Source organism: Blennius ocellaris, assembly GCF_963422515.1.
Source record: "Blennius ocellaris genome assembly, chromosome: 21".
NCBI lineage: Eukaryota > Metazoa > Chordata > Actinopteri > Blenniiformes > Blenniidae > Blennius > Blennius ocellaris.
The window spans coordinates 6,237,425-6,251,656 of NC_137670.1; the positions used below are offsets into that span (position 1 = coordinate 6,237,425).

General features: G+C 44.1%; 1 protein-coding gene across 1 annotated transcript in view; it reads right to left on the bottom strand.

Annotated features, from left to right (window-relative positions):
• The window catches only part of grid1b (glutamate receptor, ionotropic, delta 1b), a gene marked incomplete at both ends in the record, with an annotated part of 362,055 nt that overhangs the window by 44,495 nt on the left and 303,328 nt on the right, over nucleotides 1-14,232 (bottom strand). Inside the window, 2 exons of the mRNA XM_080517016.1 lie at nucleotides 2,315-2,488; nucleotides 6,318-6,371. Of these exons, the coding sequence (XP_080373142.1) occupies nucleotides 2,315-2,488; nucleotides 6,318-6,371 (228 nt within the window). The remainder of the gene's footprint in view (nucleotides 1-2,314; nucleotides 2,489-6,317; nucleotides 6,372-14,232) is intronic.

Below are 14,232 nucleotides of genomic sequence, written 5' to 3' on the forward strand. Positions count from 1 at the left end.
AATGAGTTCAACCTTTAAAATGAGACTAACACAAATTTAAATGTTTATGAAGTTCCAATTGCAAATGAGTACGGGAAACATTTAATTTCATGATTTAAAGCGGCTTCACTGTTTGTTTGGATTTTTTTCTTTGGTTGTTTTTCGCATTTAAATGTTTTTCTCTTTTAGATAATTTTGACTTTTGAGCTTTTTAACCACTTTTGGTTCTTTTTAAAGCAGTCGTGCATGTTTTTAACATTCTTCTTTGTCTGCAAAGCTTTTATTAGTAATTCTTCATTCGTCATTTTCCTATTTTAAGCTGGTTTCGCTGTTTTCCCCATTTATGTTTTTTTCTTTTTTTAAAGCTATTATTCCCCTTGCCGTTAACTGAGAGTCCTTTTGTAAAGAACCGGTTTGTAAATAACTAAATAACTAAATAAATACATAAATAATATCTATCTATCTATCTATCTATCTGTCTATCTGTCTATCTGTCTATCAATGTTTACGTAAAATGATCTGTAAGGTTCAGGGAGCCACAGGTTGCAGACCAATGGTATGAAACCTACATTTGCTCTACATTGGTTTGTATTGTGCTCATTTATTTTCACTTCCTTGCTTTTAACATGTTTCTTTTTTGTTGTTGTTATTTGTATTCATGTAAAACACATTTAATCGCCTTGTGCAAGACATGGGTTACACAAAAAGACTCCACTCGTCTTGATTTTAGTACCTCCTGTCATGAAAGTACTCCTTTTCTCTTTTCCCCCCCCTAATTAATTATTTACACCCTCTAATTGCTTAATTTGTGGCTTTGAATTGCTAAATTGTAGCTTTAACTACTTGATTCATTCCCCTTCCTGTTGGAGCTGCACTCTCATTATGGAGCACTTTAATGGAGGCAGGAAATATGCGAGTCTTCGGCTGCTCGATGCTTGAGTTCGCCGTTGCCCGCTGAAGGTCTTTTTGTCCGGCTGAATAGAGGAAGAGGAGGCGGAGGAGGGCCGATGAAGACATTTGTAAGGGCAAATTATTGATTGGAGAGCAGAAATTATTCTGAATAAATGACTTATATCGAGCAGTGAGAAGGAGTTGCTTCCTGGGACGAGGTAATGGCTTCATCGGAAACGTTGCTCACTGATACAAAGTGGACTCGGTGAATTCTACGGGCAAAATGCAGTTATACGCGACAGATATAACGTCTGCGCTTCATCGAAATAGTTGACACTCTTTGAACGTTCATATTTTGTAAAACCATTGTCTGTGAACAATAATAACATCTTGCAGTACAGTGTCTTGCTCAAGGACATTTTGACTTGTGGACAGGTGGAAATTGGGAAACGGAACCCGCGACGTTGCTACTGATGGACGGTACCACTGCACCGACTCAACCACAGACAGTCCCGTTGTGTTTGATCACTTCTGAAAACCATAGTCGGTGAACACTTCTGAAGAAAGTTGGCTGGGAAGGTTTCCTAAAGCCACCGTACGCAAACCGTTTAAAACACCACTGTCTGTGAACTTTTCTAGATAACAGCATCAAAAATTTATAATCTGTGTGAGCTTTTAATAAACCAGTGTCAGTGAACAGTTGTAACAGACCAGTGTCAGTAAACAGTTGTTATAAACCAGTGTCAGTAAACAGTTGTAACAGACCAGTGTCAGTAAACAGTTGTTATAAACCAGTGTCAGTAAACAGCTGTAACAGACCAGTGTCAGTGAACAGTTGTTATAAACCAGTGTCAGTGAACAGTTGTAACAGACCAGTGTCAGTAAACAGTTGTTATAAACCAGTGTCAGTAAACAGTTGTAACAGACCAGTGTCAGTAAACAGTTGTTATAAACCAGTGTCAGTAAACAGCTGTAACAGACCAGTGTCAGTGAACAGTTGTTATAAACCAGTGTCAGTAAACAGTTGTTATAAACCAGTGTCAGCAAAAAAAGTTGTATCAGACCAGTGTCAGTGAACAGTTGTAACAGACCAGTGTCAGTGAACAGTTGTTATAAACCAGTGTCAGTGAACAGTTGTAACAGACCAGTGTCAGTGAACAGTTGTAACAGACCAGTGTCAGTAAACAGTTGTAACAGACCAGTGTCAGTAAACAGTTGTTATAAACCAGTGTCAGTAAACAGCTGTAACAGACCAGTGTCAGTGAACAGTTGTTATAAACCAGTGTCAGTGAACAGTTGTAACAGACCAGTGTCAGTAAACAGTTGTTATAAACCAGTGTCAGCAAAAAAAGTTGTAACAGACCAGTATCAGTAAACAGTTGTAACAGACCAGTGTCAGTAAACAGTTGTAACAGACCAGTGTCGGTGAGCACTGCTGCGTTACCTCCAGGTTCTGCAGGTAGCCCTCCTGTGGGTCGCACAGCAGCGAGGAGATGCGGTGGTTCTGCCTCATGCAGCGGGTGCTGCTGTCCCTCCACAGCGGGAAGATCTGGCGGATCACCGTCATGCGCCCCAGTGCACTGTGGGTAAGCTCCAGGATCTCCGTGTCGCTGATTTCCTGCAGTGGAGGGAGAGGACGGTGAGCGACGGAGCCTCTGCAGCTGAATGAAGGACAGGTTGACTTTTATCTGTGGCGTTAATTAAAAGCAACAAACAAACTTGTTGTTTTTTTTCTCCCTTCATATTGACTCGCAGGATTCATTCAGGCAGTGACGGAGCCTCCTCACTCCTACACGTGTTTAATTGCCTCCATGCCGGCAAACCCAATTACTTCCTGTGAGGTGTAATTATAGATAGCCTCAATTCTAACTGTACGAGCGTAATAATAAAGACAAATCTATGAATAACATTAGTTTTTGCTTCAAAAACCAGCAAACATAATTAGGGAGCGCGTCTTGAGTCGGCGACGCCGGGTTTCCCCGTCCGTCTGTGAGGAAACTCGACTTTTCTCCGTTTGAGTTCATCCAATTAAAGAGGAGCCCGTAAACAAAGAGCCGGTCCGACTCGGGGCTCGTTTGAAAACCCGTCGTCCCGTCAGGCTGCAGACCGCGAGCAGCCACCTCCACGTACTCTAATTACACCGCGTCCCACCTTTTCTGACTCGAGACGGAGCGGTCGAAACTGGAAAAGACTCCAAATCGTCAATAATACTAATAATAGTTATAATAATACAAGTAATACATCGACTCAAATTATAAGACAATGAGGTTTTAACTGAGATTTTATCACAGAGAAAGGCAAATTTAGGTCCAGTTTTCAAGTGACAATGGAAAAGTTTTGTTACGTTTCGGTTTTCGTTTACACAACAATACTGCCGAACTTTTTGAAAATGGTGGAACTTGTAGGAAATGCTCAGACTCTGTCAACGTGGGAGAAAACACGATTTATCTCAGTGGAAACGGTGGAAAACCTAAACCTCTTGAAAACATGTGCATTCTATTGCCTCGGAAACGGGGGGGTGCAACTTGTCAAAAAAAAAAAAAAAATGCCCTGACTTCATGTCTGTGGAAAAATGGCAAATGCAACTTTTTGTAAAAATTTTTATTTGATTCCAGCTCTGTGTAAATGGGGGAAATGCAACTTTTTAAACAAACAAAATGTTTCAAAAATGCTCCGACTTCATCTGCATAGAAACAGGGGTGAACGCAACTTTTTGAAAATGGTATGACTGTCATGAATCCCAGTCCAGATCCTCCTGGGACTTAGTAGTTTTATATTTGACAGTCACTGTAATAACAATCCAACTTATCGTCTGATGGTAAGAACGTCTGTGTTCTCCCTTTATTAATGTTTAGAACTCATCGTTCTCAGCTGTATGTGTGTGTGTGTGTGTGTGGTTTCATTACAAAATCAACAACTCGTTCTGTTCAACGTCCAGCGTTTTCTGAAATGAAAACGCAAAATGTCGTCGTGCAGACGAGGCCTCAGCACTGAAAGACTGAAAGAACGCCTCATAAAGTTTTCTTACACTGTGGCTCTGCACTAAAATAAGAATTACACGAGGAGGAAAAAAATCTTCATTTCGTTGATCTTCAAGCTGTTTCACACGTTTGTTTTTCAGCGGTTGTCTCCGGGGGAAGAGAAGAAGATTTAAATGAAGCCCAGACAAGTAGAAACAAAGTGTTCTCTGTGGTGGAGCTGAAACGTGGGAGCGTTTGATCTGAGCTGGAAGCCTGGAGGTGTTTGTCAAGCTGCTCCTTCTAAAAGGTTACGTTCAAATATTCCTGAGGAGACCCCAAAAATACAAAACCTAATTACCTCTGATTCTTCCAACAGTTGTCTCTCGAACAAAGCCCCATTTACACGACAACAAAAACTATTGAAACCGTAAAACATTCTTACTGTTGCCGTGTAAATGGAGAACTTTTCCAAAACAAACGGCGGTGTTGTCCCTTTGTTGTTGTTGTGTAAACGGCCTACGCTCTGGTAAATATAAGGCAACGTGTTAAAGATCTCTGGGTTGAAGTGCGTTAAATCTGCAGTTGCTCAGCATGAATCTTTGAAAGAGAAGCCTTCAGCTGGCATGAGGTGTTTTCAACACGGCATCATGTTTGATCGTAAACAGAAATGTGGCCAAACAAGGTAAAAAAAAACAACAAAAAAACAAAACACGAAGCGGATTTTGCTCCTTTGGTTAATTTAAAAGTGTAATTAGTGAAATGCTGACTTGGAAACAAAGCGCAGAGTCTGAAGTGGTTTAAGAGGCTGTTACTGAGCTAGGAGGTAAAAATGGAAATCTGGCACTAACACACAAATCAGGGGGCTTTTATTTATTTATTTTTGTATGTGACACTCTCCCCCCGTCTCCCCCTGAACGACGCCGTTAACACTCGTCAGTTCAGTTAATTGGCCGGGACGACGCCTGGATATGGATAGAGGGAGACGAGTGAAGGATTCACATTCATCATTACATGTCTGTGGACACTTCCTCTGAGAACCAGTGTCTGTAAGCACGACCGGTCCTCTTAAATATTTTTATTCCTGTGTCCATTTGATAAAACCATCGCGTGTGAACGCTTTACAGAACCATCGTCTTTGAAAACCGACAAAGACCCTCACCTGCGAACACGTCACAAAATTATCGCCTGTAAATTCTTTGTAAGCCGCCGTCTGTGAACGGTTACAACAGTTCCGGGCGTTTCTCTCCCTGCTTCTCTTCGCCGAGTGGAATTAACTCCGCCGCTTTAAATCTGCCGGCTGCTCTCCGACCCGATGTACCGGAGAAAGCTTTGTGGAGAAGTTACCTCACCAAATTCGACTGCTCTCCTCTGATCTCACCGCATCGTTCAAACAACAGGGACTCTTATTTCTCCCTTGTGAGTTTGTACTTCAGAAGTCCAGCTGGCACAAGAAAAAAAAAAAAAACAGACGACGACTTACAATCACATTTTTCTATTTCTCTCCGCTGCCAACATCTCTGCTCTGCCAGGGGCCCGTTTCCAGAAAAAAATTAGTCTGATAACAACAAAATGGAACATTTGGGGCTAACAGTGCAGCTGCTGGCATCCGGTTCGTCCCCGAACAATGAAATTGTTCTCTTGGACGAGTTTTTATATCAAGAGGCTCTTCAATCAGCCAATCAGCTGCCGACGGTATCTGTTCCTGCCGTTTCAAACCCAGGCAGCGTCCACACCAGCCTAAACAAGCTCTCTTGCCTGCCGTCGTTCTTTTAAAAGTTTCCCATCCATACGGCACCTGTGCGGGAAATACCCGCGTCGACGTGACACCAGGAAAACAACTCAAAACAACGTAGTACCAGGCGCAGTACGCCAGGCCTACAGGTGGCGCGGTGACGCTTGCACGGAGCATTTAAGAGCGGAGAAGAAGACATCCCTGTTGGGGATAAGTGTTCTTTTCCCGACTCTTGGTTTTGAACTGGTTTCAAGTTGGCATTGAACTTATCATAGACGGATTTCAGATGCTTTGATGAAGGTTTTCGACGACTTGCAGGGAAGTGCGACCCAATTCTGCCAACAGGTGACCCATATCCTATCTATTTCCTGACAGTGTGAACGTTGGAATTCCTACTTTTGGATACCAGACCCAGGCCTCAATCATATGTGCTACCAAATCGGATATGTGTCTGATGTCTTTCAAAACAACTGCGGTCTGAAGGGTCAAGTCGCATGCATGTGACTTCCCCGTCATTGACGTAATGCTGGCGTGACAAATCTGTGGCAGAGGAAGCAGCACCGCCAAGATGTGTGAGGGGGAAAAAAGGGAAGAAGGGGACTTTGACTTTAAATTGACTCTGATGATGGATTGGTCTAAGAGTTGGTGTTGGACTGGTCCTGTGCTGGTTTTACAATAGATCTGAGGCCAGTTTCATACCGGGTGCGATGCAATGAAGTCACGTTGAGGTCAGTTGAAGAAGTTGGGAGTCTTACCTCGTTGACGAAAACCCAGTGGCTGTCTTTGGAGGCCAGGTTCGTTTCCACCGCCTGCAGACACACACACACAACACAAACCAGAGAAAGACGAGGTTAGCAAAACAAAGTGCGGGTAAACTATCGTTACCGAGCTCAGACTAGTCAGAATCCCCTCCCTCCAACAAAAACATAATTGAAACACATGGTCAGAATCCTCGAAATTATGAAACCAGGCTTTTTTACCAGAGGCAGCTTCTGAGGCCACGCCCACTTTTCCCAACAACTTGAAAACACAGCTTTGAGCGTTTCAGGCGGGAAAGCAGTGATTGGCTGAAGGCAGCTTGATGGGACAGTTTGCTCGTGGAGACCCGTTGCCCCATTGTGGTAAAGTGTATGAAGACGACGCGGAGTGGAAAAGTAATCTGTTAACGCGTCGTCAGGACGACGGACAAAGACGAACCAGCTGCTGCGCAAAGTCCTCATTGATCCCCTCAGAGGGTAAAAACACAATCAGAGAGAAAATATCAGAAAAGGCAGCATCTGTTTGATCTTTAACACCTGGGAGAATGAAATGTAAAGTCAGTCCTGTGGGAGTAATTAGAGCCGGAAATCTGACACGTTAGCTTCAGTTTCAGATCGGCGCCGTCGCCGCCAGCTGCGCTAAGACTTCGGGGCGTGTCAAGAGTGGTGGGTTGTCTCCACGACGCCGTCGCCGCTAACATCTGCGCTGTCGCCGCTGCAGCAGGTGGAAACGTGAGCGAGGGAAAAAGGCCACGGCGAGAGAGTGAGCGCTCCCGAATCCCCACAGGAAATCACGGTCGGAGCTTTTCACATGCTAATTTTCAGCGCGTAATTCTGTCTCGTGCTTATGTTTCACATTGTGAATAAACAGTTTGACATTTGTGGATTTACAGATGAAAAGAGGTTGGTCCTCCAGATTATAGAGCATCTTCCTCTTAACTGCTGTAACTTCAGCCAACATCCAGATCATAGAGCACCTTCCTCCCACAACATAATGAAACATGTCCTAAATGTTTGAAAAAACCTAGTAAATAATGTTTTTTTTATGCATAATTGACGAATATATGAGATGGTAGTTTCCAGCTTTCATGAATATCATAACACTGTTTCCTTGGAGAAGAGGATGGGACCGACCAGCCCGGATCTCTGGGCCTGATTGAGCTGATCGGGTTTGGCAGACGCCATTTGAAGCAGCTGGTAGGAGGAATCTGTGTTGATGGGATTAATTCACGGGCTGCACTGCCTTCCTTCCCCTTCAGGATTGTTTTGCAATGCTAACTGGACCGTAGGCTCGGAGATATCAGCTCTCGTCACGTCTACGCCCGGCGTCCTCCGGGCCGCGACTGACAGATGTTTCCTAACAGGTTCCTCATTTGGCTTCCAGATCACCAAACGCTGACACTCTCTCCTGGAAGTCGACACGGGGAACCACCGCGAGGATAAACAAGAGAGCGAGCCGAGGCACGGAGGCCACCGCGCCAGCTTCTGTCCTCAGAAGCCTTCAGAGGTTTAAATCTCTGCACGTAGTTTTAACACAAGTCATTCATTGAATACGACTTCTACTCCAATCCATTTTCACTGTCTGGAAAAAATGCTGCATAAATTATCTGTTGAAGAATGAAAGAAGACTGGCACTGGTACCTGTACGTGGATCATTTGGTGCCGGGCCACAAAGAGAGAATTTAAAAAGTTTTATTTTGAAACTATGATTTTAAATCTCTATTAGTCTGCATTGAGTTTTACTCAGAAAAACCCTTCAATTCCGTCAGCGCTTCGTCATACATCGTGAAGGCGTTTGTCAGAAGAAGGATGATGAACAACGTCGCAAATATCTGAATGTCTGATTTGAATTGGTTGTATCGTGAGCGATGCTAATGAAACCGCTGATAGGAACTGGAAGAAGACCAAATGTGAGAAGGTGGAAGAAGTTGAGGAGTTGGAAGAAGAAGAAAAAGAGGACGGGCCCTGAAGCGGGGCTTTCCACCTGCAGATCAGAGAAATACTTTCTATACAGGAGATGTTGACACCAACCTGCAGGAGCGTCTTAAATATTTAACTTTCACAGCATCGCTATGGTTTTTAAAGAAAGTTTTCCAAGCCAGCAGACTGCTGCAGAGCTTAAAGAGAGAAAGAAAGAGAGAAAGAAAGAGAGAAAGAAAGAATGAAAGAAAGAAAGGTTCATCTGTCTTAGTCTGTGTCCCTCGTCCTCCTCTTCCTCTTCCTCTTCCTTTCCCCCCCAATCATTACCAGCTATCACATCCATGCTGTACCTACAGGGGCTGATGGGTAATTGTTGTAGAGAAGCAAAAATAAACTGCTGAGACGTGAGATGCATGTTAACAGGGATTCGAATTATTGTGTCAGATGGAGGAGGGGGAGGAGGAGAAGAAGGAGGAAGGAGGGGGAGAAGGAGGGGGGGGCGGGTCTTCCTCAGGTGACTCATGTTGGTGTGTGCTGATCCCAGCAGGCCGTCGGGCCGGGGAAAGGTTGCGGTGACAGGTGTAATATCTCCCAGCAGGAGGCGTCGTGCGAGGAGTGCGATGGGAGCAGGACTGTGGCCTTTTACTGTAGGTTAACCTCATCACTGACGGCTTCATCCAGTCTGGCAAAGAGCAGCGTCTCCATCACCGACGGGACGCCTCGCTAACACACATCCACACTCGGCACAGGCACAACATCCACCGGGAGACAAACCCAGAGGGAAGAATGCAAGAAGATACTCAAAGGTTCATTCTGACGTCCTGAGGTAACGATATGGTGTTAGCATCAGGACTGTGAAGGTCAATCTAATGACTGACATCAGTCAGACATTTCTAAACTACTGATAACGAGAAGAACAGAACAGCTAAGATAAGGCTCTCCGAAAGGGAAGCTAACCGCTATTTAAACACACGAATGCTAATCACAGCGGATACAGGCTAATGTTAATGCTACTTCCAGTGGGACGTGCTTCATTTTGCTGTTTGGCCGGGAACACTGACGGACCGTTCACTTGAGTTTACGTAGAAATAAAACTTCAGATAGCGCTAAAGCTAGCAGTTGATACAGTCAGTAGGACAGAGCGGTGCATTAGCTTTGGGGAGGCATACGCTTCAAACAAAGCTCATGTTACAGCTACCAGCTGATAGAATCAACAGAACAGAGTAGCACAAGTATGAACAGCAGCTTTGAATGCTAACGTCAATACTAATGATGGAATCAGACAAACAACTACACATCAGCCATAACATTATGGCCACTCATTCCCTTTGCATTTGGCATCCTGTTAGTGGATGCTAGTTTTTGTCCGGTTGTACAATCTGCTAACGGGACACAAAATAACAAGCTCTAGACTTCTAACATGTTAGCTTTCATAAATACGGAAGCCTCATGAAGATTGTAGGTGCTTTTCCAGTGGCATCTACTCAGCTCAACCGTTTTTTTGTTTTTTTTTAGGTTATTGCATTACATTAACATCTGGTGCCAGGTACTTTTCAAGTGCCTACGCTGTCAGTGAGCTGAGTCGGGACAAAAATGGGAAGTCGGCAGATGGCAGGCCACTGATTGGCCTTGATATAGGACTGTAGCAAATTAGCATTAGCTATCATGAGCTTAAGCATCATCAGTCATCATCTGCTGTGGACAGCATGACGAAACTGTGGAAAAATACAGGCAAGTTTGGCCAATCAGTGGCCTGCCGTATGGCGATGTCACGCTCTGGACTGCTTGCTTGGAACCACAGCAGAGAAGGCCCGAGAAAAGTATGTGGTATATACGCGTAATGAAAAACCGAGTTGAGTCGAGCCATGAAGGTGCTCGTGGAAAGACGGCACAAGTGTCTCAATAATGCATTTGTGGGATGTGCAGAACAAAGCTGTCTCATGCCTGACAACTTCTCAGACTGAAAAGTATCTGCTGCTGAAACCACACGCACACCTTAAGGGGTCTAAAAGAGTCAGAATGTCTGAGGCAGGTGGTTATAATTTTCTGGCGGACGTGTGTGAGTTTGAATATGAGAAGGAAAAAATGGGAGGTTTATCGATCTCACTGCGGAGGAAAGACCTTCGCCAACTTTGTTGGAGAAAAGTTGTAGTTTTCTGTAGATTCGCTTTGAGGAGCAAGAGAGAAGAGGAGACATGAGAGAGAAAAAGAAGAAAATCTTCAGCTGGAAGCAGGAAGACACCGTTCGGTCTGAGACTCAGATCAGAGAACAAGGAGCATAAGAAGTGAAACGCACAAGAACTGACCGGATCGTTACGCCTCGGATAAAAAGTGCATTCGCATCGGAGCGGGGGCTGTTAGAGGAGTTAGAGGGGGGGGGTTAGGGTTAGTTTTTGTCTAATCCAAACTCAAGATCAAAATAATAGAAACAAGCTGCTGAAATTAGCCTCATTTACTTACTGAAACCTTCATCCGCAAAGTCAGAGACGGATTCTATCAATCAAAGGGTCTTTGAATATTTGGCCAAAAAAAAGACAAATGTCTCCCAGAAAAGGCGCCTCTTCATGTCACATGAAAAGTTCTCATTAATTCTTCACTTTAAACATCACTTTTACAAAATGATTTTGCAATAATGGTGGAAATTGTCCAACAACAAGAACAACTTCAATAAACTTAAACCACTTGGAATCAAAGTTTAATGTGAAATCAAATATGAACATATGAACATTCAGTTTACATACATTTTCATTTTGAAATAAAATGTATTACAAATCAAGCATTTTTACACAGATAGCTGACAAACCTTATGTTTTCCCAGGGGTGAAAAACGCCAGACACTATTTACAAACTGAAGGTAAAAAAAGAGATGCAGTTCAAGACTTGTCTCAACCCCCAGAGGCAGAAACAGCAACAAACACCCCCAGAGGTGAAAAACGCGGTCACATTCACCTTCAGAAGCACAAATTGAGATTCACTTCACCAGTTGACTCAAAAAATTGAGGTCAACTTTACCCCCAGAGGCAAAAATCTGCTCAACACCAGAAGCAAAAACAGAAACAAACACTGGATCCAGATCCTCCCCAGAGGTCAACAAGATAATTAATATTCATACGGAACATCTTTCTCCACTGACTGAGTCGATGTCTCATCTATTCACTTTTTACTTGCAGCCACAGGTAAAGTGACTCCACGACTTTCCCCAGTGACTGTGGTCGTGACTACTTCCCAGTAACTTGCGTAATAGGTTTCACATGTCGCGCCTTCAGTGCTGAGAAACCCTTCGTCTGTGTACTCTGATTACACCTTTTTCCTCTCAGCTCTGAAATGTCAGCCCGAAGCAAAGCCTCATTTATTGGATCTATTAGTGAAATAACACAGCGCCCCCAGGAAAAGCCACTGAAGACACCAAAAAGTGTTTGTGCTCCTCTTCACATGATGGACGGATCAATAACTCGTCTCGGCAATCAGCTCGAAAGGTCGAACCATCCGGACTGTGAGCCAGGTCCGGTGTTACAAATGTCACATTTCTTCCCCCGATCATCCTCGCACACACACACCTACACAAACACAGTTTAGGGAGCTGTTGTGAGAATGTCAGGACTCTACGCGACGTCTGTGGATGAATGTAGAGCGTTGGAGGTGATGGAGAAATCCTCCCGCCCCTTCTCCCTCTGGCAGAATGAATCTCCTCCAGGAGCCTTTTCTTTCATTTTAGCGTCTCAAACACTAAGTGAGGGAAGATGATGGAAACAACTTTAGCTGCCAAAGGACAAGAATCAGGATCCTGTTCGCCCCCAGAGAGACAAAAGGTGGATCCCAATTACCCCCAGAGGCAAAAACCTGAATCCAGTCCAGTCTGCTCACCCTACGAAGTCAAACCAGATGTCAATTACCCCACAAGGCCCCCTGGTTCCAAAAATACGTCAAGTTCACCTCAACAGATCCTCGCAAACCCCAGAGGCAAAAACTGGATCTCAATTACCCTCAGAGGCATGAGGTCTAGTTCTTCGCCATACATGCTGAAACTGAACCGTGGTCACCCACAGAGGCAAGAAAAGCTGGATTATAATTACCCCCACAGGCAGAAACATAGGTCTGGTTCACCTCCGGAGGCAGAAAAAAAATGACATCTCGCACATCCCAAGGGCTAAAGATCAGATCCTAGGAATCCCCGTGGCAAAATATAGGATATAATGTGCATGAAATGAAAGAAAACACATGTTGTCAAATCCCAGATGTAAAATGCCAATTGACCCCAGAGGTTAAAAGCAAGAACGAGTTTACTCACAGAGACGCACAGAAACCCAACATCTTTCTGTCACCCAGAGGCAGCAGCCTAGATCTGAATGACCCCCAGAAACTGTTCCTCTCAAGAGAATAAAACTGGACACTTCTCACACTCAGAGGCAAGAACCAAATCAAATTTACTCCCAGAGGTAAATGACGGGTCCAGTTCAGTTCCAGAGGCAAAAAAAATGACATCCTCCTCATCACCAGAGGCAAAGATGACATCATCGTCACCCCAAGAGGCAACCCTATCATAAACCAGAATCCTCCTCGGCACCAGGCAAAAATTAAGTTTCTTCTCAGTCCTGGAGGCAAAGACCAGGATCCCAGGAATCCCCAAAGGTCAATGTACCCCCTGTGGCAATAACCTCGATCCAAATAACCCCAAACATTAAGCCCCAAAACCGAAAACCCCCAAAACCAAGATTTAACCATCTCCAAGAAACAGAGATCAAACTTACACCTTTAATCAAAACCTGTGATCCTTTCAACTCCCAGAGGCAAAGACCCAGGCCCTGTTTACCCCCGGAGGCAAACACCAACATCGTTTTCACTCCCAGAGGTAAATACAAGATTACCATCATCACAAAAGACACCACTGGCACCAAAAAAGCAGATTGAGTTCATCCCCAAAGGTACAAATCCACATATTTTCACATCAGAGGTGAAAAAAACCAAGAACCAACTTCCCCCCCCAAAAAAAAGGTAAAAACAGGATAAAACACAGTCCAAGAGGAAAAAAACAGGATCTCACACACCTCTAAATCGTATTTACCTGCAGCAGCTATAAGTTAGATCCCAATCTCAATCAATCAAAGAAATAAAAACAGCTCTCGATCACATTGAAAGAAAAAAAAAAAATCAAGAGAATCACGGTTTTTCAGCTCAAGATCCATGTGTTCAGATGGTTCGTTTTTTTCTTGTGTTTTTTTTTAACAGCATCACTGGAACTGCCTCTGCAGTACTCACTCCGAGGCCCCTGCAAATACTCGCTGTGTCGGCATGGTAACCAGCCATCACCGCATTGGCGCCGCTCCACTGGGACTCGTGTACCTGAGACAGAACCCCCCCCCCCCCCGTGAGAGGGAGACCCTCCGATGAGTCTGAGAGGGACGACTGACACCAAAACCAGTGGTACATCCGGAGTTTAAAGATTTAAAGCGAAGCGTATGAGAAAAGTTGTCAAAGTGTAAGACAGAAAATCCACAGTGAATCCCCCCAAACATCAAACACAGCAGCTAATCCACACACGCTAATACACAGATAACTTCCAACAACAGCTGAAAAACTCTCAGGAATTACGAGATTTAGCATTAAATAAACCCTCAATGTCTGCATCTGCTCTGAATCGGTGTTAACAAAACCTTCATTATTGATTTCGGTGCTGTATTTCTTCCCCTTGATCCCACGGAGCTGAAGCTGCTCTGACGTCTGCATTTTCTCACACAGCAACGAAACAATTCCTGCTGATAGTTAGATAAGTACTTTATTCATCCCCAATTGGGGAAATTCAGAGGTCCATTATGATGAACCATTAAAGCCGACACAGGAAACTCGGGAAAGAACAAATTCTCGTGACTCTACACATACTTGGCGTTGTGCGAAGTTCCTCCAATAACTCCCGTTTTCTGCTACGCATTCCTGTGGAACAACTGTGAACCGTTTAGCGGGACATCGAAACCCCTTGATATTTTCTCCACAATTA